Genomic DNA, 25,977 nt, shown 5'->3' with positions numbered 1-25,977 from the left:
TAATAAAATAAAATAAAGCAAACAGGAAAATTGAAGTTCTCATTTGGAATCAGGACTAACATTTCAAAAGAGCCACGTAATCAAATTCTTAAGAAGAAACTTGGCGAAAAAACAATATTTTAAGGAATGGTTAATCATGGGCACCTTTTCCAAAAATCGATACATTTTAAACTTTTAAATAAAATCAAAATCTAAGTGGCCTTGTATCGAAAAGGGTGCACTTTATTAAACATTCGGTTAAGTATACTTTCCAATTGTAGATTTGATTTTACAAAAAATGCGAAAAATCATAACTCGGCGGCAAATTTTTAGCGGTAGCCGTCCCCTAAAACAAATAAAAAAAATCAAAATTGAGGAAAAACGGATTTTGGATTTTTTTTTGTTTACGTACCAATTTTGTATGAACAGTAGGGTGCCCAGAATATGGCACATTTTCTCAAAACCTCGCTCCATAAGCTGATTATTGTTCCTTAAGCTATTTCAGGACGCTGGGCCAAATATGAGCAAAATCGGTCAACATTTACCCATTGATAATCGAAATAAAAAATTAAGGAAAACCCAATTTTCTTACGTTTTTGTCTGCACTGTGCGCTAATTCCATCCAAATATTCTCAAAAGTGAGATTCTAATTGAAAATGTAATGCTCTACAACTTTGTAGAATGTACTAAAGCTGTAAAACTCGATCCTGAAAAGTTATTAGCGATTCTTTTTTGATTCATTTTTGTATGAAAACATTTTTTCACCAACTTTAGGCTCGGGTATCAATGGGTTAATCTCAACCAATTTCGCTCAAAATTTGCAAAGATGCTTAAAATAACCCTTTGCTGCTTGTGGAGCCGGGGGTTTTTTTTCTGGGCACCCTAATGGACAGCTGTCAAAATTGTATGGAGACTTGTATAGATTGTCTTACCTGAAAAACCCCTAATTTTCTAATGCCAATATCTCAGCAACTTAAGTTCCAATTTAAAATATTTAAAAGTTAAACATTTGTGAAATGCTCTAATCTTTTTAGTAAAAATAAAATATTTTAAACATTTTGGAATCAAAACTCAATTAAAAAAAAAATCTTAGGCGAAATGATAGTAAATCTTCTAAACTTTTCGAAAAGCATTTTTTGGAATGGTCACTCATGAGCACTTTTTTTCAAAAATAGAAAATAAAATAAATTTTTTAAACCACATTTTAAGTTAATATCAAATTTTAAGTGGCACGGTGTACATTTTTTTAATTTCTGTTAATTACATTCCAATTGCAAATTTGGTTTACACTAAAAACTGTAGTAAAAACATAGCTAAAATTGATATTTTTTGCCAAAAAATCCCTGTACGTTTTATTATTGTCTTCATCAATACCTCTACTTTGCCGAAGACAGCGAATAAATAAGAAAATTTCTTAAAAATGTTCTTAATGTTTGTATGGACAGCTACCAACATTGTATCGAGACTTGGAAAGGTAAACCAATGACACAAAATGGCTTCTTTGGTTATAGGCCTTAAAAAAGTTTAGGCAAATAAAAAAACTTTTACAATTACGCCATGATTCTCAGCAGCATCCAACGCGCCGATGTTTAGTTCACTCATTACACAATTTCCAAGCATGGACGTTAGACTGGCTCAAGCTTTGAGATAATCGAATCCAAAAATGTCAATAACTTGAAAGAGAGACAAATTTCACGAGGTGATGTCGAATCGACCATTTCAAATTTTCCCAAAATTTGAACCAGTATACCAGAAGGGGGAAATCTGGGAAATTCAAGCTACGACTGAAAAAAAGCTGGTCTGGTCAGTAATTAAAGTGCATTCTGTGGGCTTTGTACTTGGGTCTCGTCTGTTATCCCGGGGCAGGAAATGTCTGCTATTTCCGTTTGTGGTTCCTGTTTCAGCGAAAGGGGCTTTTGCAAAGGGATTGAAAGATTTCAGATTGCCTGCAGAGATTTTTTTTTCAGAGCAATCTTTCTCTATTCTTAGAGGTGGATTATGTTCGGGTGGAAATAGTACTGGGTTTGGAAAGGCTTCTGATCCTAAACTTTGTGGTGGGCGAATCTATTATGTGGGAACTGCTAAAACCTCTTTTTTAAGGAATTGAACACATTTATAATATCGAAGCAATAAAGAAAATAAAAGTTTGGAAATTTATTGTCAAAAATTTCTTCAGAAATGACTGAAAAACGATATCTTTCTAGATTGATTATTGAATACATAGGGAAAACCATTTTGGGATACATTTTAAAAGTTCAGAATAGGCAATCTTAAGTTAGACCGTATAAAGCAATTCAACCTTTGGCTGGTCCAAAGTGACTTGAAGGCTTTCCTACACCGTTTTTCCCTTCCTAACCTTTACAAGCAAATGCAAAATCATCAAACAAATAAAACATAAATCCAAGAAACTAAAAACAAGAAAAAAAATATCAATGTGATTAGCAGACAATCTTCTCGGCAGCAAAAGCGCAGCATTTAGAAAACAAAAGATGTAAACGTAACTGTGACCGTCGTGTAACGCCGTGTGTTTGTAACAATTAGAGAGAAATAAAAGTAAAAAAAAAAACCGTGGCCAAGTTCTCTACTGTAGACGAGTCGATTTTTCTAGGCTAAATTTCTAAATCCGCACTTTTGAATGTTCTCGTTTTTCAACCACTTTGACAACCAGTTTTAAAGCCACACGTTCATATCTTGCGATCTTTCTCCAAATCTTTCCATACAGAAGTTATGAAAAACAACCAAATAGAGTAACACAAAAAAACCGTTTTTTCTATAGAATAGAGCAAAAAGGCGACAGCGAACGGGCTTCTCCGAAATCGTGATAGTAACACAGAGTAAAGAGTTATTGTGAAATCAAAGAATCTTCTCCTGCAAGTAATTGTTGAAATGTTTAGCGCTGTAAGATGTTGAAGACGAGTATTTATAGAGATATTGCTGGAAGAAAGGAGAAGCAAGCGAGAGAGAGTATAAATAATAAACTGAAGGAAATTACCTTTAGTAGTGACGTGATGTTAGTGATATCAGAGTAAACAAAAAAAAATCAATGTTTAAGTCAACTGTTAAGTAAAACACAGCTACAACGGCCAGAACAAAAAAAAATAATAACAAGCTAAAAATTCAGACACAAGAAATGCACATGTCAATCAGTCCGTATTTTGTCGATCAAATCGATGTCATTCTTCGCGTAATAAAATTAGAAATGAAAGAAACAATGGCTCACCAAAATATACAAATACATCTAGCATCTCTGTTTGTCGCAGAAATCATGCAAAAAATGTAGTCACTGGTAGTGTAATTTACGTGTGATTTACATTAAAACAAAACAATGCGAAACTAACGAGGAATATTTGTAAGGAATGGTCCCAATTTTTCGGCTTGATTTTCGACATTTTCGACCACCGAAATAAATATCGCCAATTTTTATCATGAATTCGTTGATCAAATCGGTTCTTAGATGAAAATGTAAAAATATTTTTGCAATTTAGAAAAAAAAATATACAAATTACAATTTTATTGTATTTTTTTAAACATGATATTTATAATTTACCTATAATTTATAAGAAATATTTTTATGAAATACGTGACTATTAGAGCATTTTTTTGGCCTTCGTCAATCGATCCCTTATGTCCAAATAAGACATATTTAAAACGTTCCAAAATCTGTCTATCGTGGGAAGGAATTTTCTGATCGATTAGATATCTTCGGCAAAGTTGCTGGTTAAGATTAGGACGTTTTCGAAACAAATGAGTACACGGAAAAAAAACCCCATATATTTGTTTTACAATAATTTTCAATTTAATTTTTTTGTTTAAATGGTTTGATCCTCGGTCCTAACCTGGTCATAGGGTACGTTATCCATTAGTGGACCCCTTTCCTATAGTGGACCCTCTGAAGGGTTTTTGATGAAAAATTCAATAAAATCACAATTTCAAGCGTGTTGTTGTCTACAAATCATTTATTTGGCATGTTCAGCATCATATAAAACAATGTTGACTGACATTGAATTGTCCTTTTCACCAAAATAAGTGTTTTGAGTTCGACATCTGAAATCAGCCATGGCCACTAGCATTTTCACAACAAAACTGCATTTATATTTTATGATTGAATTAACCATCCAATCATTTTTTGACTGATTATTTAACTTCAGCAAGTCGAAATAATGTAAGTTTAAGGACTTTACTAAAATGAAGCAAAGAACTGCCATTTTCGAGCAAAAACAAGGGGGGTCCAATATAGGACAACGAAATCCAAACTTTTCCAAAAGTGGACCCCTGTTAATTTAACCTTCAAAAATGAAGAAAACTGTGTATTCAAGCAAAAGTTTCTCTTAAACATACAATAAATGCTTGTTGTTATCAACCTAAAAGCATATTTTTTCAATTATGAGTATAAATATAGCTGTTTTCATGTTAAAAGTACTAAAAATGCTGAAGCCGTAAGAATTTATAATTAATCAAAACTATAGTTAATTGTACTTAACTGAAGCATCATAATTGCAGTTTGAAATGATTTTTTTATAATAATAAATCAATAACAAAACATTTTTTTTTAAATAAACATGCGTGGTTTTATCAGCAACTGTAAACAAATCTGTTGTTTAGTTTCGATCAACCATTTATGTAATAAATATGGAAAAAATTGCATAAAGATTACTTTTTTTTAATTATTTTTATGTTTATAGTGGTTTTTGAAACGTTTTCTCTGATCTTTTTCGGAAATAAATGTGTTTAAATGTCTTTTAGGTTTTTTGTTGTTTGAAGCCAAATTTGTTAACAAAACATATTTGTTTACAATGAAAAGTGAGCAAAATCCATCTTTATTCATTATATCTATCATTAGACCTACACCATACATCAAAACATCAAATATCGGTTGAATTTTATATCAAAATAACAGTTTGCCTATAGAGCAATTCCAGCCCAAAACAGGAATTTTTCAGGTACTTTTTTCTCGACCCTCTCCGATTTCAATGAAACTTTGTAGACATGTTATCCTACGCTTATATAAGCCATTTTTGTGTATATGGAGCCAGTTCCACACGATAATGACATTTGAGAAGGGCGTAAGTTTTTTAAATATTTTTGTAATTCGGAATTTAAATATTTCTTTATCTCGAAGCCGTTGCATCGTATCAAAAAGTGGTCAAAGACAAACTTGTAGGAAATTTGACGGGCTTTTCGATAAAAATACACTGAAAGAAAAAAACACTCAACTTTTATGAGATTTTTTGATTTTTAAGTTTAAAAGTCAAATTTGAGGGGGAGCCCACGATTTTTTTTCGTTCAAAATTTTTGTGAAGATAGCCTAAGATGTTACAAAAAGACTCACGAAAAATGCAGGATGGAGCAACTCACCTAAAAAAATACAAAAATCATTTACTGAAACTGTTTTTTTGAAAAGCGCTCTAAACGTCAAAATTTTCAAAAACCGAATGCGGGAATCGATTCTCCAGACAATTTTACATAAAAGTCTCCATATTGACTACTGTCCTAAGTCCAATCCTTGTGAAGTTACAGCGGTTTTTAAAATAAATATGTTGAAAAAATAGGTTTTTTGATGATTTTTGGCAATTTCTATATGACAGACTTGATTTTTCAGTCTCGTAAATATTTTTACCGGAAAGCTCGTCCAATTTCCCATAAGTTTGTCTTTGACCACATTTCAATTGGATGTATGGGCTTACAGATATAAGCTAATTACATTGCTCATAACTGAAAACATCATATTTTTTCAGTGTAGTATAGTAACCTGGATAGTAAATTAGCTTATATCTGTAAGCCCATACATCCAATCGAAATGTGGTCAAAGACAAACTTATGGGAAATTGGACGAGCTTTCCGGTAAAAATATTTACGAGACTGAAAAATCAAGTCTGTCATATAGAAATTGCCAAAAATCACCAAAAAACCTATTTTTTTAACATATTTATTTTAAAAACCGCTGTAACTTCACAAGGATTAGACTTAGGACAGTAGTCAATATGGAGACTTTTATGTAAAATTGTCTGGAGAATCGATTCCCGCATTCGGTTTTTAAAAATTTTGACGTTTAGAGCACTTTTCAAAAAAACAGTTTCAGTAAATGATTTTTGTATTTTTTTAGGTGAGTTGCTCCATCCTGCATTTTTCGTGAGTCTTTTTGTAACATCTTAGGCTATCTTCACAAAAATTTTGAACGAAAAAAAATCGTGGGCTCCCCCTCAAATTTGACTTTTAAACTTAAAAATCAAAAAATCTCATAAAAGTTGAGTGTTTTTTTATTTCAGTGTATTTTTATCGAAAAGCCCGTCAAATTTCCTACAAGTTTGTCTTTGACCACTTTTTGATACGATGCAACGGCTTCGAGATACAGAAATATTTAAATTCCGAATTACAAAAATATTTAAAACACTTACGCCCTTCTCAAATGTCATTATCGAGTGGAACTGGCTCCATATACACAAAAATGGCTTATATAAGCGAAGGATAACATGTCTACAAAGTTTCATTGAAATCGGAGAGGGTCGGGTACAACCGATTCCCTATTTGGCATGGAATTGCTCTATAGTGGACCCGGGTCCACAATCGGATTATGGACCCGGGTCCACTATAGGAAAAGGGGGTCCATAACAAGGCAAAAAAACTTTTTTTTTTCAAATGGCTATGTTTCTGCTCAAAAACAAATAACTGATGAAACAAATAGTCAAAATTGTTCAAAAGACTTCAGATTTCATTGTTTTGTACAAAGAGTTATGAAAAAGTGCTTAAAATATTGAAAATTGGTGAAAAATGTGCTTCGGCTCTACTAGGGGGTCCACTTATGGTTAAAATACCCTAGCACCTAAAAGGACCTAATAAAAATAAGTTATGAAAAAAAATGTTTAAATGGGACAACAGTGCAAAAAAAGTGATTTTAAAAAAAGTTTTGAAATAATCCTCGATTTTTTTTTAAATTATATTTCAGCTATGTTCTGAATTTAAGAAATAAGGCCGTTGCAAATATTTGTTGAAGCTAAAGTTCCTCGACTCTGAACAAAGTCCTCGAATGGGACAAAAAAAATGTAATTACAAGCCATGGTTCCAAGATTTGAATGAAAAAACTGCTTCAAAATGCTTTTTACAGCAGTCCAGCTGTTTTGCAATCATATGTTTTCAAAACGTGTAAGTATTGACAAAACATTTTTTTAAGGAAAAACAACCTTTGTGGTACTAAAAATCTCTTTTTTTCAACAAGTTCAAACATGCTTTATATAATTATCAACACAGAAAATGTATTTAAAATTGTTTCAGTAAATAAAATTTCTCAAATTTTTCAATATTTTTTTTAGTTTTTTTGGCCCCCTGATTTTAGGGGCGATCATATGAGTATTAAAAATTTAAACTTTTTTTAAAATCAAGCTTAACTTATGAAAAGGTCTAAAAACAGATAATTTTCTTTATTTCTTATTTAAGACCAAACTAAAAAAATATTAAATATTTTTATTGATAGCAAGAGAAAATTTTGCAAAAGTTTAAATTATTTCTAACATAGAAAATCGGACCAATAGTTTCTGAGATATCGTCAGTTGAAAATTGCAGGCTAATAAGGTGACACTCCGAAAAATTCATTTTCATCGATTCGAAATCTTTGTGAGGCTGTATCACAGAATTTAACTAACCGGTTTTCAATTTTGCGGAGAGAAAATTACAGAAAATTGTGTCAGCTTTTTAAAAATATATTTTTTTCAAAGGTCTTTTTCTTTAAAGAATTAATTTTAAAACTCGAAAAACATAAAAAATCGAAAATTTACACCTATAAGTATCTATAACTTGAAATGGTACATTTTATTTAAAAAATTTAAAGTACTTTGCAAATTCGACCTTGCTTTAAAAATTAGTTTACATAATGTTTTTGTCTACATTTTCGATATTTTCCAAAAAACAATTTTTTGCACCATCAAGCACTATGGCTCGAAAGATGTCTGTTTTAGTCTCCTAAAACATATTTAAAAAAAATCGAAAATTAAGAACTACGTATTTAAGGAATTTAACTTTTAGTCATCAAAAGTTAAATCAAAATAGAGTTTTTTTTTCCGTGAAACTTCCGTGAAATCGATCTGAAGATCCCTTGTCAAGATACAGAATTTCATACAAATACTTACCGTAAACTGGGGTCAATCGGGACACATGGGGCGAATTGGGACAGCATTTTTAACCATGTTGGAGCACAATATTTTGATTTTTCTGGTTGGTTTCGGTTAGAACAGACTCTGGCCAACAAAATGTGTACATCCATTTCCAAATTTAAAAGCTTTAAGTGCTCTAAAAACTGCTGTCCCTATTCAGACTGTAGTCCCGATTCACCCCAGATTACGGTACGCATCAGTGTTGTTAAAACATCAAACCATCAGCTCTCTCTGAATACTCATGGCCTAAATACAACTGCTCTTCTTTCCGTGTTGAATATAGCCGAACACGGGTTTGTGTTTACACACTCGCGTTTGTCATTCTTCTTTATCTCTCTCATTCCCGCTTGCACGATCATCCAACCGTAACGGCATTTAACCACAAAAGCCGCCAAAAAACCAATTTCGCAAGCGCAGTTTAGCGGGAAGCCATGCGTGGTCTGCTCCCAATCGCCGTCTCGCGTTCTTTCATTGCGGTTTTCGGAGAGAATGAGAGACTCAGTGGTGAGATCACATAGTAGAGGAAAAGGGGAGGAGTGATAGAGAGAGAGAATGCCATCGCTGGGAATCACGAGAAGAGATCTCACAAGCTGTAGTGACGGTCGCTATACTCTCCGATGATTTTGGTGCAAAGATAATCAAATGATAGCTTTTTTTCACTCATTTGCAACACTGATACCCATTTTGTATGACCAGCCCCCAAAATTGTATGTAGACCCTGTATGGAAAAACTAATGATGAAAATGACTTCTTTTGACATACGGTATGCATGGACAAAGTTTCATCCAAATCAAAAATTGCACATTTAAAAATCGCAAAAAAAAAATAATGCGAAATGTAGAGAACTACTCATGTCTGAGTTTTTTACATAAATGGTTTTTGAAATTTAAATTTTCTGAAACCCCGATGGTTTGAACTAATTAGTGTCAAACCAACGGGTTCACTGTGAATCCCGTGTGAAAAGTGAAAGTTCGTCACTTATTAGTTAGTTCGACTTTGTCAAACCAACGGGGTACAAACTAAAAAGTGTCAAACGAAAATGTGACCAACCACCGGGGGTTGAGTTTATTATGTTTTTATTCAATCCAAAATTCCAATATTTAAACAAGTTCAATTCCCAAAAATGCAAATATTTCTCGTCAGTCTCACAAATAAATCAATAGATTCATCTCAAAATACCACCATCATTCCATAAGCTCATACTAAACAGCGTAAAACCGCGCCTCTTTGTGACAGCTGGCTGTCACGACCCACCCCAAACCACCGTCGTAGATTATCTCCGTCAAGACAATCCGCCAAAAGCAGCACCCCGATAGAACTTGCAACCAAAGAGTTTCACCTTAAATCCACACTTGAAAGCAGAAACACACACACAAACACTACATTATTGGTCCGTATATAGCGATCTATACCTTAACCAACTTTTCGAGTCCTGTATTGTTATCGTTTTTTGAGAGTGAAAAGTAAACTTTGTTCGACTCTGCAATGGAAAACCATTGAAAAAAAAATCATATGCAAAAATGAAAACTGTAAGAAAAACTCCAATTTAAAGAAGATGATTAAAAAAACAAACAGAGATGATCTTATCGAAAGGCAAGCTGGTGTTGTCTTGTAAAGTTAGGTCAAAGCAGAGAGCCGGGCAAGCTTCCACCAAACTAACTTTTCCGTCGATTTTTATTTGCTGTTTTGAAAATTTACAAACAAATCATCTCACTCTGTACAAAAGAAGAAAACGTCACACGTCGTGTTAGTTAAGCTGTTTCGGGACCATCCATAAACCACGTGGACACTTAAGGGGGGGTAATAAGGCGATTGTCCACGATCCATACAAAAAAGTTTTTTTTTGTATGGACAATTGTCCACGAGGGGTGGGAGGGTTGAGATTCCAAAAAAAGTGTCCACGTGATTTATGGATGGTCCCTTCCCATAAAGTTTAAAACAAAGTAACTGTAGCAAAAGAACGGAGGAAAAACGTTGTAAGAAAAATTCTAAACCTAAAAAGAAAACTGAAAAATTATCAAATTCTCTTTGCTCCTGGTAGGATTATAACTGAAAAAAAGGTAAACGTAGACTCACACTTTTTTAACGCGAATGGTCACAGTAGTTTAGAGAGTCTATTGAACGTTGTTGGGACATGTCCCCTGTACACGTCTGTCTGTGTGTGATGTAATTAGTAGATTTTGGATTGCGGGGTTGCGAGCAAGGGAAAAAGAAAAGCGAGCGAAAATCATAAGAAGCATACAATCGTATTTTTCTATCACTTTAAAGAGAAAACAACAAAAGAAGCAAACAAGGTGTAACAGAAGAGAAACCTAACCTAACTGACGTTATATTTAGAAGAAAACTCTCTAATAGTGTTGATGAAAGCAGAAAGAAAAGAAAAACAAACGGTATCCTAACTTATACATATTAAAATATATACTCCTGGAAAAAAAAACGCAAACACTTATCTCCTCTTCCTCCTTCTAGCTATGGAAAACAAATATGTAGAACGTTTAAGCAAGAGAGTAACAGAGAGAAAGAGTTTAAGCAAACTGTTGCGGTGCGCTGATGATTGTTGAGAGTATTCGAGTCGAACTGATGATCGATCAAAATTACGTGAGATAAAAATAAAGAATGTTTCAAATATTTTCACTTTTCAACTCAAATTGTTTGTTTACCGAAAGAAATTCCAGATTTAAGTCTTTTCAATCTTTTTAGTCGCCGTATCGGTCCTAACCTGGTCCCAGAACCGAAAAGGACGTAGTAAAAATAATTTTATGAAAAAAAAATCTTTTTTGTCTTTTTAGTCCTTTTAGTCTTTTTAGTCCTTTTAGTCTTTTTAGTCTTTTTAGTCTTTTTAGTCTTTTTAGTCTTTTTAGTCTTTTTAGTCTTTTTAGTCTTTTTAGTCTTTTTAGTCTTTTTCGTCTTTTTTGTCTTTTTTGTCTTTTCTGTCTTTTTTGTCTTTTTTGTCTTTTTTGTCTTTTTTGTCTTTTTTGTCTTTTTTGTCTTTTTGTCTTTTTTGTCTTTTTTGTCTTTTTTGTCTTTTTTGTCTTTTTTGTCTTTTTTGTTTTTTTGTCTTTTTTGTCTTTTTCGTCTTTTTTGTCTTTTTTGTCTTTTTTGTCTTTTTTGTCTTTTTTGTCTTTTTTGTCTTTTTTGTCTTTTTTGTCTTTTTTGTCTTTTTTGTCTTTTTTGTCTTTTTTGTCTTTTTTGTCTTTTTTGTCTTTTTTGTATTTTTTGTCTTTTTTGTCTTTTTTGTCTTTTTTGTCTTTTTTGTCTTTTTTGTCTTTTTTGTCTTTTTTGTCTTTTTTGTCTTTTTTGTCTTTTTTGTCTTTTTTGTCTTTTTTGTCTTTTTTGTCTTTTCTGTCTTTTTTGTCTTTTTTGTCTTTTTTGTCTTTTTTGTCTTTTTTGTCTTTTTTGTCTTTTTGTCTTTTTTGTCTTTTTTGTCTTTTTTGTCTTTTTTGTCTTTTTTGTCTTTTTTGTTTTTTTGTCTTTTTTGTCTTTTTCGTCTTTTTTGTCTTTTTTGTCTTTTTTGTCTTTTTTGTCTTTTTTGTCTTTTTTGTCTTTTTTGTCTTTTTTGTCTTTTTTGTCTTTTTTGTCTTTTTTGTCTTTTTTGTCTTTTTTGTCTTTTTTGTCTTTTTTGTCTTTTTTGTCTTTTTTGTCTTTTTTGTCTTTTTTGTCATTTTTGTCATTTTTGTCATTTTTGTCTTTTTTGTATTTTTTGTCTTTTTTGTCTTTTTTGTCTTTTTTGTCTTTTTTGTCTTTTTTGTCATTTTTGTCTTTTTTGTCTTTTTTGTCTTTTTTGTCTTTTTTGTCTTTTTTGTCTTTTTTGTCTTTTTTGTCTTTTTTGTCTTTTTTGTCTTTTTTGTCTTTTTTGTCTTTTTTGTCTTTTTTGTCTTTTTTGTCTTTTTTGTCTTCTTTGTCTTTTTTGTCTTTTTTGTCTTTTTTGTTTTTTTTGTCTTTTTTGTCTTTTTTGTCTTTTTTGTCTTTTTTGTCTTTTTTGTCTTTTTTGTCTTTTTTGTCTTTTTTTGGCTTTTTTGTCTTTTTTGTCTTTTTTGTCTTGTATTTTTGAATTTTTGAATTTTTGTATTATGGTAATTCTTTTTTTTGTATTTGAGCAATTCCATTTGTTTTGGTCCCTCTCTGATTTCAATGAAACTTTTTAGGTAAGCCAAGTTTGTGTATAAGGATCCAGTTTCACTCGATAATGACATTTAAGAAGGGCGTAAGTATTTTCAATATGTTTGTAATTAGGAATTTTAATATCGTTGCATTTCGAAGCCGTTGCATCGTATCAAAAGTGGTCAAAGACAAACTTGTAGGACATTCCGAAAAAAATACACTGAAAGAAAAAAATACGCCACTTTTATGACTCAGGAAAAAAATAGCATGAAGCAACTCCCATAAAAAAAACACAAAAATTTGCTAATACTGTTTTTTAAAGTGCTCTAAACGTCAAAATATTTAAAAACCAAATACGAGAATCGATTTTCCAGACAATTTTACATAAAAGTCTCTATATTGACCATTGTCCTTAGTCCAATCGTTGTGATGTTACAGAGGTTTAAAAAAATGATGAAAAAATATGTTTTCTGATGGTTTTTGGCGTATTTTTCTGTCTCGAAAATATTTTACCAGAATGCTCGTAAAATTTTCCATAAGTTTGTCTTTAACCACTTTTCAAAATAACTAGTTTTTTGATGATAAAAGCTAATTTACTATCCAGGTTACTACCATCCACTGAACTACACTGAAAAAAATATTCTGTTATCAATTATGAGCAATGTTATTAGCTTATATCTATAAGCCCATATTTCCAATTGAAATGTGGTCAAGGACAATCTTATGGGAAATTGGACGAGCTTTCCGGTAAAAATATTGTCGTGACTGAAAAATTAAGTCTGTCATATATAAAATGCCCAAAACCATCACCAAAACCTATTCTTTACATTATTTTTTTTTAAATCGCTGTAACTTTACAAGGATTGGGTTTAAGACAGTGGTAAATATGGAAACTTTTATGTAAAATTGTCTGGAAAATCTATTCCCGTACTCGGTTTTTGAAAATTTTGACGAAAGGAGAACTTGTCAAAAAAACATTTTCAGTCAATGATTTCGTATTGTTTTTAAGGTGAGTTGCTCCATCTTGCATTTTTCGTGAGTCTTTTTGTAACATATTAGGCCATCTTCGCAAAAAAGTTTAACAGTAAAAAATCGTGGGCTCACCTTCAAATTTGACTTTTAAACTTAAAAATCAGAAAATCTCATAAAAGTGGCGTGATTTTTTCGATCCGTGTATTTTTTTGAATTTCTGAATTTTTGTATTGTTGTATTCAGGGCTGCGGAGTCGGGTCATATTTCAAGCGACTCCGACTCCGACTCCGGCTTTCTGAGTTAAGCCGACTCCGACTCCGACTCCAGCTTTCCACAACTTGTTGACTCCGGCTCCGACTCCGACTCCGACACCTAATCTGTATTTAAAATATTTTAAAACATGAATTAATCACATCACTCACATTTCAGTTCACACTTGCGCGAATCCTGTAAACCGGGGTGACATTTATGTTCGGGGTGTTTTGCAAAATGATAAATACGAATTATTTATACAAAAAGAGTGGTATAGAACCATACTAAGCTTGGTAGATAAGTGTTCGTTGTTCTATGTTACATGTTTTCAGCGTTATTGAAACAAAAATAAAAAATATCTTCAGATTTAAACGCATTTTCAGCACAACAATTTTCTAAGTAAATTTGAATTTTGTTGTTTGAAAAATTGGAACTATTCATTTAACTACTTTAAATTTACATTCATTTTTTTAGTTTATAAGCTAGCTACACTAATTTTTAATTGTCCTTTTTTTAATGAAATATTAAAAGAAAGTTTGCCTTCACGATCGAATTGACATATAAAACCATTTTGCATACTTTTAGGCTGGAATTTTAAAGAAACACAGTAACTATCAAAGATACCCTGGTTTTGAAATAAACAATTTTCAAAGTAACTATTTTTTAAAGCTCTTTTGAATTTATTTGAGAAGACGTACATGGACATTGTGTGATCAAGCTCAGTACACACTTTAAACATATAAATCATGAGAAAATTCAATATTTAAAAAAATAAATTAAAATCATATCAATTATATCACCCCGATTTAAGGCATTAAAAAAAATTATACTTGTTCAACAATAATATTTAAGGATCCACTACGCGCAAACATTTTTTGCTTCGATTTTTTTACGGAAATTCTCATAACTCTGAATAGAAAACAGTTAGAGTCCCACTATCGAAAAACCACTTTTTTCAACATTTTTTGTTTTTTTGTATTTTTGTATTTTTGTATTTTTGTATTTTTGTATGTTTGTATTTTTGTATATTTGTATTATTGTATATTTGTATTTTTGTATTTTTGTATTTTTGTATTTATGTATTTTTGTGGAAATATTTCTTTCAAATTCCAATAGAAAAGCAAATTTAGTCTCAAGCAGAAATCGTTTTTATTTTTCTGCAACTAGTAATTACATGTTATTATTTCACACAATTTTCAGAAAATTGTCACATGGAACATAAATAAGTTAAGATTTTGTGTACCCACCGCCGATCGATTCTTAAATCCAGCTAACTTTCCCAGCAGGGTAGATCGTCCTTTAAAGCAACCACTATTCAAACCTTTGCTTACTTGCTGTGCAGGGCGGCCGTCTCCAGGCCGGGGGCGTCCTTCTTGGCGATGCCGGACAGCAGCTTCTTGATCTCGGCGATGGCCTTGCCCGGGTTGAGGCCCTTCGGGCAGGTCCGGGTGCAGTTCATGATCGTGTGGCACCGGTACACGCTGAACGGGTCCTTCAGCTTGTCCAGCCGGGCCGCGGTCGACTCGTCACGGGAGTCGATGATCCAGCGGTACGCCTGCATCAGGACGGCCGGCCCCAGGTACTTGTCGCCGTTCCACCAGTACGACGGGCACGACGTCGAGCAGCACGCGCACAGGATGCACTCGTACAGCCCGTCCAGCTTGGCGCGGTCGTCCACCGATTGGAGGTACTGGGCGTCGCCCTTCTTCTCGCCGGTCTCGTTCCTGAAGAGAGGCGGAAGGAAAAACGGAAATTTGTTTAAATGTTTTGAAAATAATTACGATAATTTAGATAATATTTTTCTATTTATTGTTGAAAACTAAAGGCATAATTGGTCCCACGTCTCACGATACGCAAATTCTGCTCCACTCAAGCACTGGCAGTTCTCGTCACGAACTTTACCGAACGAAATGTCCAAAACCGGATAAATTTCTCGTACCAGCGCGTGGCTCATCCCACGCTTGCACAGCAAAAGATGCACCGTAAGCGAAGATTTTTCAACATCCAAAGATTTTGCAGAGACCGTGTGGTTCCTCCCGTGCCATTCCAGGACGAAATCCTCAACCAACTCTTTCCGACAATTTGCAGCCGATAGCTGGGCCGTTGCGTTCCAGCGACCCCCCGTGCGATTCAGCTCCAGTCGAAACATCTTCTCGTAGTCGCACGTTCCGTAGATTGTCATTCGGTCCTGTACCAACGAGTAGGCAGGTTCCATCATAAGGCAGGGATAAACCCTCAGCAGCTCGGGAAGCGCAACTTGTAGTGAATGCAGCTTTCCTCCGTACACATCGGTATAGAAATACGATACAGGACGGCCGTCGACGGCGTCGTTGGAGGTTTCTCCAGCAGCTAGACTTGCATCGTTCTCCGCAGCTGGCGTACGGAACTGGACCAGAGTACACTTAGCAAACGGTACCACGAGGGACAGTTGAATGAGGATGCTGCTGACTTTCCAGATCGTATTCATTTCACCTCAAATGGTTAACTATAGTGCGCTAACGAATCCACAGTTACTTTTATACAATGCTGGCTTCTTCTTTTTTGCAGACAATAGGTAATGTGTTTTTGAGTGATTTTAAATTTCGGAGTTTTTTTTCTGCCTGTCTGCATTCTGCTACAAAATGTCAAATGAAAGCCAAAAGTGCGATTGTTCAGGAATTTAATAATTAATATTATGAAAACTCTGGTTACTAAATTAACTGTTTCGTCCAGCTCACGTCAGCCTGTCCTGCCATAGGATATTTGAGCAATTCTCTACGATATCGACCGACTCCGACCATTTTAATTTTTTGTATTAATTTATTTAGCTTAAACTTTGTGGGGGCCAAAGAAGCTATCTAGTGTCATGGGTTCACCCATACAAGTCTCCATACAATTTTGGAAACTGTCCATACTAAAATGGTACATAAATATTCGAAAATCTAACTTCTGACTGAACTTTCTGATCAATTTTGTGTTTTTTAAGGTATTGATGAGGACTGTTCAGAAAAATAGGTTCACGGAAAAAAATGCCGATTTTTCAATTAACTTTTCTCACAAAAACTCAATTTCCAAAATTCCGTTTTTTTTTATTTTCTAGATTTTGTATATGTTTTAGGGGACAAAAACCCAACATTTCTAAAGGTTTCAAAAGGTCGTAAAATTGAATGTTTGGCCCTTTTGAAATGTTAGTATTGATTTCAAAAAATGAAAATATTGTTTTCGAATAGATCGGAAAATTTCACGAATGTTTCATATTTTAACATTGAAAATCGGACCATTAGATGAGATATTGACATTAGAAAATGGTGGGTTGTTCGTGTGAGACCCAGAAAACTTAAATTTTCCTGTTTCTTTTTATTCAAGCTGCTATATCTCAGCAACCAGATGTCCAATCTTCAATGTCTCTTAGACAAATTTATAGGAAAATTTTCTGAACTTTAAAAAAAGGCAGAATTGGTCACTCATGGTCATTATTTAAAAAAAACGTAAAACTGCAAATATTTCGCTGAAATCAAATTTTCGATGACTATATCTTGATAACAAGGCACTTTATCAAAAAATCTGTAAAATACTTTTCGATTTACATAAAAAATATGTCAAAAAATGTGTATGTATGAAATTTCGATTTTATAGCAAAAATCAACATTTAAAAGAAATCATAATTCGGCGGAAGAGTTATTGACCATACTTTTCTGTGGCTCAAAAGTTGCGGGGTTTTGACACCCTAAAAAATATCGAAAAATTTCGAAAGTAAAAAAATACAGATTTTGAGGAGTTGAATTTTGATGAAAAAAAATTAATTAAAACATCGGCAAACTATTTTTCCGTTCACCTTTTTTCTGAATAGTCCTCAACTTTGTCAAAGACACCAAATTGATCAGAGAATTAATTCAAAAGTATAGCTTCTTTGGTCATAGGGAAGGCCCCCACAAAGTTTGAGCTAATTAAAAAAAATACAAAAAATAAAAATGGTCGAAATCGGCCGATTTCGTAGAGAATTGCTCACATGAGCAATTCTCTGAGATTTCCGTCATTCGATTATTTTTTTTAATCCGGTTGAAACTTTCCTGGTGCCTTCGGTATGCCCAAAGAAGCCATTTTGCATCTTTAGTTTGTCCATATAATTTTCCATGCAAATTTGCCAGCTGTCCATACAAAAATGATTTATGAAAATTCAAAAATCTGTCTTTTGAAGAAATTTTTTGATCGATTTGGTGTCTTCGGCAAAGTTGTAGGTATGCACGCAGAAAAATAAGGCATATTTGAATCAACAAAACATTTTGTTGATTTGAAAATCAGGATTTTTGTTGACAACAAAAGATTTTTGTAGAATTGAGAAAATCAAGGTTTGTTTCAACGCAAAATCTGCGTTGATTATATTCAACAAAATTTTTGTTGAAACAAACCTCGTACAGGCTGATTCTACAAAACATTTTTCTGCGTGTGGATAAAGACTACAGTGAAAAAAAAATTATACACGGTAAACATTTTTTTGGTGATTTTTTATTTCACTTTTTGTCACTAAAACTTGATTTGCAACAAATCACTATTTTATATATATATATATATATATATATATATATATATTAGAAAGATATATATATATATATATATAATATATATATATATATATATATATAATATATATATATATATATATATATATATATAATATATATATATAAAATATATATATATATATATATATATATATATATATATATATATATATATATATATATATATATATATTTATATGTTTTAGGGGACATCAAATGCCAACTTTTCAGAAATTTCCAGAATGTGCAAAAAATCTTTGACCGAGTTATGAATTTTTGAATCAATACTGATTTTTTTTTCAAAAAATCGAAATACTGGTCGCAAAAATTTTTCAACTTCATTTTCGATGTAAAATCGAAAAATACTTCGGGAAATTTTGATAAAGTGCACCGTTTTCAGGTTATAGCCATTTTTGGGTAACTATTTTGAAAATAGTCGCAGTTACTCATTTTTAAAAATTAGTGCCAAATTTGCATGGAAAATTGCTTTTTTTTATTTCCACAAAATCAAGCTTATCATTGATAATATGATCGTCTAATGATAACGATAGTGGTTATCGTTATCGTTATTTAGATAATTCTATCGGTGATAATCTTATCGGCGATAATGGAAGATAACTCATTTTTAATATCTTTCTAAATTCGACTTTATTCAACCAAATCGTGTTAAATTTTCAAAGTATACATACTTAAAATTGTTCACAAAATACCGTATTTTTTCGAAAGTACTCTAATTTTCATAATTTGCAATCAAACGAAGCGAAATATTTTATTCTTTTTCACATCATTAGAGTCTTTTTGAAAAATACTAAAATTCACAAAAATACATATATACTTTAAATTGTTCACCAAATACCGTATTTTGTTTCGAAAATACTCAAATTTTCAAAATTGCAATATGGGTATTGATACGAAATTTTGTATGAATTTTCACCTTAGGCCGTTGCAAATTTTTTTGAAGTTTATGTCCCTCAACTCTGGCCAGGGACCAAATAAAAAAATATAAAAATTGAAATTACAAGCCATGGTTTTAACATTTTAATGAAAAAAGTGTTTTAAAATGCATTTTAAACCTGTTTTGAAATCTTTAGTTTTCAAAATATCAAAGTATTGGTTAAAATATTTTTATAACATATTTTTTCGAATGTATTCAATTAAAAAAAAATCAATATTGGTATCATACGAATTGCTTCGTTTAATACCCATACATATTGCAAATTATAGAAATTTTAGTATTTTCTAAAAATAACGATATTTTGTGATTTACAAAAGTAAAAATGCTTTCTAAATTTCGCTTTTTTTTGTGCACACATAAGCACATCTGGCCATTTTAGCTTTGCATTAATTCTAAGATTATAAAAATCATAAGCACGTAAAAACCAAATAATCAGCAAAAGAGTTTGGTTTTCAAATGGGAAGTAGATTTTTAGTAAAAAAAAGTTTATTAAAAATACGGCAAAAAAATCCGTGTACCTTTTTTTCTAAATACATAGTTCCCATAAATTCCTACAACTTTGCCGAAGATACCAAATCGATCAGAAAATTCCCTCAAAAGCAAGGATGATTTGTGCTCAGATTTGTCTGTGTTTGACAGACTTTTGAGCTTGTACCAAAATTTTTTTGTGGTGCACAGACTTTTAAAAAACTTCATTAAATTAATATTTTGTAAAAAAAAATCTCAAGCCTTGTTTCGTTTGTCTTCAAATGCTTAAAAACGCAATTTCTGATAGATTTCAATGACTGTAAATTGGTATATTTGAATTTTAGACAAGAAACAGATTTTCGAATATTTAGGTACCATTTTTGTATGAACAGCTGTCATAATTTTATGGTGACTTGAATGGATGGCTTATTTGGTCATAAAGAAAGCCAGCATGAAGTTTGAGTCAAACAAAACAATACAAAAAAAGGCACGAAATCGGCTGTTTTCTGAGAGAAAGGCTCGGAAGTTTTTCGAATTTTGACCCAACTTTAAAAAAATCCAGTTTGTTAGTAGAAATCCCAAGTTTTTCCAGGGTTTTACCCTGCGGAAGAACAGTCAAATGTTGCTCCAGAAATGTAACCATTGGCTTACGTAAGCAGGATGAATTCCTTGTCCAAATTTGCAGCATACGTGCCCCTCACTTCGTCAACAGGATCGACAGCCTAAATTTTCCTTGCCTATTACAGATTGGAAGAAGGCCTTCCTTCTAACATCCATAGGTCTTATCGAGACGCTCATAGAAAGCATCTTTTTCGTCATCGGGCTTGCCGATCTTCGGTGCGTATATGTTGATCAGTCTGTAGTCGAAGAATTTGCCCCTGATTCTCAACACGCAAAGCCAGACCACCTCGAATCCGACTCCATACATCGTCTGTTCACCGCCTCTGTAGTAGATGTGGTACTTAAATGAGGTGTTAGCCATGGGGACCACCACCGTGAATTCTCGCTTTCCATGACCGGGACACCGAACTTTCTGGATAGCGGCCACATGCACGTTCAGCTTGTGTAGTTTTCGAGCAAGCAGGCCAAATACCGAGTTTCCAATCGTTTTCCTTTTCACATCGCCTGGAGAAGTAAACTAGATGCAACCACAACGATTACTCACTTGCGCTGCAGCCACGGCTGGATCGACCGGTACTGGTTGTAAAAGTTGTTCATGTCCGGCACCAGATCCTTCACCACGTACATGTGCGGCAACGGGTAGATCTTGGTCGGCTTGTCCAGATTGTCGGTGTCGATCTTGCTGATACAGGCCAGCGTGTTCGTTCCGCCAATGTTCATCGCGCACGAGCCGCAGATGCCCTCGCGGCACGACCGGCGGAACGTCAGCGTCGGATCGATTTCGTTCTTGATCTTGATCAGCGCATCCAGAACCATTGGACCGCAGGCGCTCAGATCGACCTCGTACGTCTGGAGGAGTAAATTAGAATTTAATTCTGCCTTGTTGGATTTTTGTACAAAGTTACCTGATTGTACGGCTTGGTTTCGGGCTGGTCCGGGTTCCAGCGGTAGATCTGGAACTTCTTGACCTTCTTCGCGGCGGCATTGTTGGCAGCGGCCAGGTGGATGGCTCTCAGCTAAAAGAAAATATCAGATTAGAATCAAAGCAAGCATTGATTAGAACAACAAATTGATCAAAATTCAATCTGTAAACAAAGCAACCAGATTTGATTCGTTGGCACGGTGCCAAATTCGATTCAAACTTGCAAAAAACGCAATAAAACAGTGTTATTATATAACACAAAAATGTATCTCCACTTTCAAACTTCTAGAAACAAAAATCCACTTTTTCTTCCGTGACATAATCGTTCCGCGGATAATGAGCCTCACCTGACCAAACGTTCCGCGGCAGGCCAGCAGGGCCTTCAACTCGGTGGACACCATGGCCATTTCGGAAAAAATAAGCGATACACCTTCTCTCGAGAGCAAGCGGAACTTTACGAGCCCGACGGAACGGTTCGAATCAAAATACGCAACCACGCGAAATCGCGAAATTCGGTTTGACAGCAGCAGCCCACCACCGCCTTCCTTGTGTGCGTGAGAATAAAGTTGGGTTTTTTCACCAACTTTATTCTCACTCACACAGTCACACATTACGGAGCGACATATAGGTGGTGCTGGCATCGCGAGTCGCAAAAGTGCACGACTAAACTGGATGGGGTATTGTATGGGTTAAAAATCAACAAAAAATGGTTATATGAGTTGAACTGAAAAATTCCTACTCTGAGAATCCATGATTTTTGGTTAGGGTGTACGGGTGTGGGGGGAAAATTCAAAGCACGCCAAGTTTCCGGCGCGAAAAGAAGCCTTCTGCAACAAAATTAAATTTCATCCGTGAAAAATCTATTATAACATTGTGAGAACAAGGTAAGTATGTAAAAATTAGCTAGTTTTGAAGATGTGATGTTGATTGTTGTCTGCCCGGTGATAAACATCCTCAAGGGTGCACGGAGCGAAGACGTTTGCTGCTCGGAAGATTACAGTGATTTTTGTTTGTCTAGGCTTTTCACGTCGTCACGAACCAGACCTGTCCCGTCCGTCCGTCGGAACCACGCTTCGTTCCGGGCTCGAGACCACCGGCGTCGGAATCAACAGGACCGTGAAGAGCGGGCGGCAGAGGTCCCGGCACACCACCGTCCGTCCGGCGGAAACACGCTTCGTTCCGGACTCGAGACAACCGGCGTCGGAATCAACAGGACCGTGAAGAGCGGGCGGCAGAGGTCCCGGCACACCACCGTCCGTCCGTCGGAAACACGCTTCGTTCCGGACTCGAGACCACCGGCGTCGGAATCAACGTGAGCGGGCGGCAGAAGTTCCGGCACACCACCGTCCGTCCGTTGGAACCACGCTTCGTTCCGGACTCGAGACCACCGGCGTCGGAATCAACAGGACCGTGAAGAGCGGACGGCGGAGGTCCCGGCACAGCAACATCCAGGTACGGAAGAGCGGCAAAATATGATTTTTGCCTTCCTCACCTCACTGAGGAATGGGTAGGGGCAGGGTGGGGGGGGGGGTCGGAGGGGAGGGGGCAGAATGAACCGCAAGGGAAATGCACCAAAAATCATAGAAACACATAAAAATTTATGAAGCCAGTGTAGTAGGCTTATGCTTTGGAACCCCGTAAAAAAAATCCGACTTTTCGCACAACTAAGTCGGGTCTAGTCGGGTGGTTTCAGCCAATTCGTTGGCCAACGAATCGGCCGACCGGGACAAATGGCGTCGCAGGCAGAGGCGAATTACAAATTATAAGAAAAGGATGTCTTTTCCTTACCAATTTATTTGATTTATTTATTTTTTCTCTTTGCGTCAGGATCATGAACTGCACCGTTGAAGGATGTGGCAACAGCTATCGGAAATGTCGAGGCAGCACGTCTCCACGGCTATCCACAGTCAAGCGGCCCGAGGTCTGCGAGCAGTGGAAGATCTTTTCCGGCTGGAATGGAAAACTCACCAACGCAAAAATCTGCTCGCATCACTTCATCCCGGACGACTATTTCAATGAAACCAGCTCGACAAGTCCACAGGCACCAATACTGCTGGAATATGCAGTTCCGTCCGTGGGGGGATGCACTCGTTGGCAACAACAACAACAACAGCAACAGTTTCAACCCGAAAAAAAAAATGATCTCTCTCTCTCGCGGTTTATGTTTTCATGTTGTGATGCGGTGCGTTTGCTCTCGTTTTCGCGCGCATCATGCTGCAAACGAGGGAAAGAGAGAGAGGATGATGGAAGTTTATCTGAGAGAGGTTCAAGGTGGAGTGACATTTTATAGGTAGAGCAAAACACATTTGTTTGTCGACTCGGGCAAGGGGGTTTGGATGTGAATGTCGACTGTTTTAATAAATAACTTTTAACTCGCTTTTAACTTTTTTTTTCAATTTCTTTTAAAGATGAATTCTCGATTAAATTTTCAAAAGGCCCTATCTGCATAGGAAACCCATGAGGGATAGGTTGTTTTGAAAATTTAATCTTGAATTTTAGTTTGTTCAGTTCAGTCGCATAATTTAAAAAATAATCCAATATTACACAATGGCGTCATCCATAAAGTATGTCACGCTAAAATCAGCCAAAATTATCCACCCCCTTCCCCCCATGTCACACTTTGTCTTGATTTTTTTTTAAACAATTTTGCATGATTTATAAAAAGGATTATTTTCAAAATTCGAAGTTGAAGCACAGACAAACAGATATCAAATATTTTTCAAAGTTTATGTCAACCCACTCCCACAATCCCCCCCCCCCCCCCCCCCCCTTCAAAGTCGGCCTGAATAATCAGTGGGCAAAAAAAATCTAAAAACTTAAATTTTTTAATCAAAATTAAAGTTTAATAAACCAAAAACCAGTTAGAATGCACTTTCCTGCGTTTTAATTCACGTTTAGCATGTTTGATCTCCTTTGAAAATAGTCCAACGAAGTTTTTTTTTCGCGAAAAAAAATTGCCGTCAATATGAAAAGAAATAAGGTGTGAAAGAGATACACTTAATGTTTACATTTGTGGACCTAATAAAATTTTTTTTTAAGAATTTATGATTCGATATTTGAAAACTAATGATTTATTTTTTATTTTTTTTTATTTAATGATTGGAAAGCATCTGTACGCGTGTAATATGCATTTTGAAACACTTTTTTCATCCAAATTTTAATTTTTAATATACCTTGGTCAGAGCCGAGGGACTAAGCTTCAAAAAATATTTGCAGCGGCCTTATTTGAAAAAACTAGAATTGGATTAATCTTGGGAAATTTTGAAGAATTTCCGTCAGTTGAATTCTAGATTTTTTATTAGGTCTTACAAACAAATGTAAACATTGAGTGTATCCCGCTTACTCCAATGAACATTGACTTATTTTTTAGATGAAGGCGGTGAAATATATGAAAAGAAATATGGTGTGAAAAGGATACACTTAATGTTAACATTTGTGGACCTAATAAAAATAATATTTAAGAATTTATGATTCAACTGATTTCATTTTATTGAGTTTTTATATAATTAATTAGCTTAAAAACCTCCAAAACGAAGCACGTCGTGAACCTCTAATTCATCAAAACTAGAATCATTAAAAAAAATTGCAATAAAGATTTTTTTGCTTTCCTTAATTTCAGCAATAAGAAAATGTTTAGTATTTTTATAAAGTTCAGGCAATACTTCATTAAAAGAAGTTATAACATTTATTGATATAATTCAAGAAAAAATATAATACATTGCAAAATGGTTAACAAATATGATTTTAATATGTATTTTTTTACTAATCCATTAAATTAAAACACATAATTTACATTCAAAATATTTAAATGCAATTTGTTCATCGTTATTTTATGTCGTTGACTTATTAAAATAAATTTTAGAAAAAAATAAAAAAAAACTATTTTTTGCGTTTTTTTTTCAAAAAAGTGTTGATTAATATTCTTTTACAATCTATTTGGAATTTTGTGGAATAAAGTAACTATCTGCATTTTGTTGAATATTCTAATAAACGTTATCTTCAAAAAATAGTTGTAGATTTGATATAAAATACTTTTTCATTTGTAAACTGCTTTTAAAATGCCAGTTGAATATTTTTTTTAATGTTTCAATAAAAAATAAATAAAGCTTGAATGCACTGAGTAGCGATTTATCAATTGAATATTTCAAATTTCGTGGCAATAAACGGTATTTCCCAAATTTCACGGACAGGGGCGAATTTCACGGATTACGCGGCCTCCGTGAAATCGCGAAAAATCACTAGCCCTAACCATTTCTGATGAGATGCTTTTTATTTTTATGCAAAAAAATAAATCTAGAGTTATTTTTTAAAGGACCTATAAACTATTGTCTTCCATATGTTTATAGGACCTATTCAAAAAAAAAAAAAAAACCCTAGAAATAAACTGAGATGTCTACCTTTTGCGATGGACCATAGATAGAGCTATCATGTCAAATAAATTGTATCAAGAAAGGTCACGATACTTTTTTTTAAATTATAAAAAAACATTTTAGCTTTTTATAAACGAATACAAATCATCATTGCGCTCGTCAATCATCATCAATTTTAGATTTTCAAAATTATTACAACGAATACAAAATTATTTAAACGTTTGTTATTTTCAGTCGCATTCAAGTTAGCAAATACCAAATTATTTGAGTTTTTCATCAACACTTATGCTGTTTTTAGAAAAAAAGTTAATTTTCATTTTTTTTTCGAAAACTCATCTATTTGCAAAAAAATTTCACGTTTGCGTTGCATGAAAAAAAAACAAATATTTTTCAAAAAATACTGGACTTGTTAAAAAAAAGCAAAACATCGCAATATTTTTTGAACCCAAATAATTTTCGAAAAATTGCTTTCAAATTAAAAAAAATGTATCAATAAAATTTATGTTAAATTCCTTAAAAAAAATCCGAACCAAACCATCTCTACTTCATAAAACCGTTTGAAAAAGTCGACATTCGCTCAATTTCTCTCTCTCACGCGTGAGAGGATGACGTCACCGTTCGTAGCCGACGCTCCTGTTCTGCTGCTCTTCTT

The 25,977-nt window shown here is 34.0% G+C and overlaps 3 protein-coding genes across 4 annotated transcripts in view; 2 read left to right on the top strand and 1 right to left on the bottom strand.

Moving 5' to 3' along the window:
- The window catches only part of LOC120432597 (RNA-binding protein 1), a 454,616-nt gene that overhangs the window by 169,623 nt on the left and 259,016 nt on the right, over nucleotides 1-25,977 (top strand). The window lies entirely within an intron of this gene.
- LOC120423501 (succinate dehydrogenase [ubiquinone] iron-sulfur subunit, mitochondrial) lies at nucleotides 14,579-21,471 on the bottom strand. The gene is made up of 4 exons (XM_039587341.2): nucleotides 21,303-21,471; nucleotides 20,939-21,049; nucleotides 20,578-20,882; nucleotides 14,579-15,172 (listed from the first exon to the last, which is right to left on the bottom strand). The coding sequence occupies exons 1-4, from the start codon at nucleotides 21,360-21,362 to the stop codon at nucleotides 14,776-14,778; spliced, it is 873 nt and encodes a 290-aa protein (XP_039443275.1). The 5' UTR covers nucleotides 21,363-21,471; the 3' UTR covers nucleotides 14,579-14,775.
- LOC120423503 (uncharacterized) lies at nucleotides 21,846-22,841 on the top strand. Its single transcript, XM_039587343.2, has 2 exons — nucleotides 21,846-22,407; nucleotides 22,783-22,841. Exon 1 carries the CDS (start codon nucleotides 21,876-21,878, stop codon nucleotides 22,269-22,271), a length of 396 nt encoding a protein of 131 aa, XP_039443277.1. The 5' UTR covers nucleotides 21,846-21,875; the 3' UTR covers nucleotides 22,272-22,407; nucleotides 22,783-22,841.

This window comes from Culex pipiens, chromosome 3 (genome assembly GCF_016801865.2).
Source record: "Culex pipiens pallens isolate TS chromosome 3, TS_CPP_V2, whole genome shotgun sequence".
Lineage (NCBI taxonomy): Eukaryota > Metazoa > Arthropoda > Insecta > Diptera > Culicidae > Culex > Culex pipiens.
The sequence above is the reverse complement of the archived record's forward strand: the minus strand, read 5'-3'. Positions and strand labels throughout refer to the sequence as shown.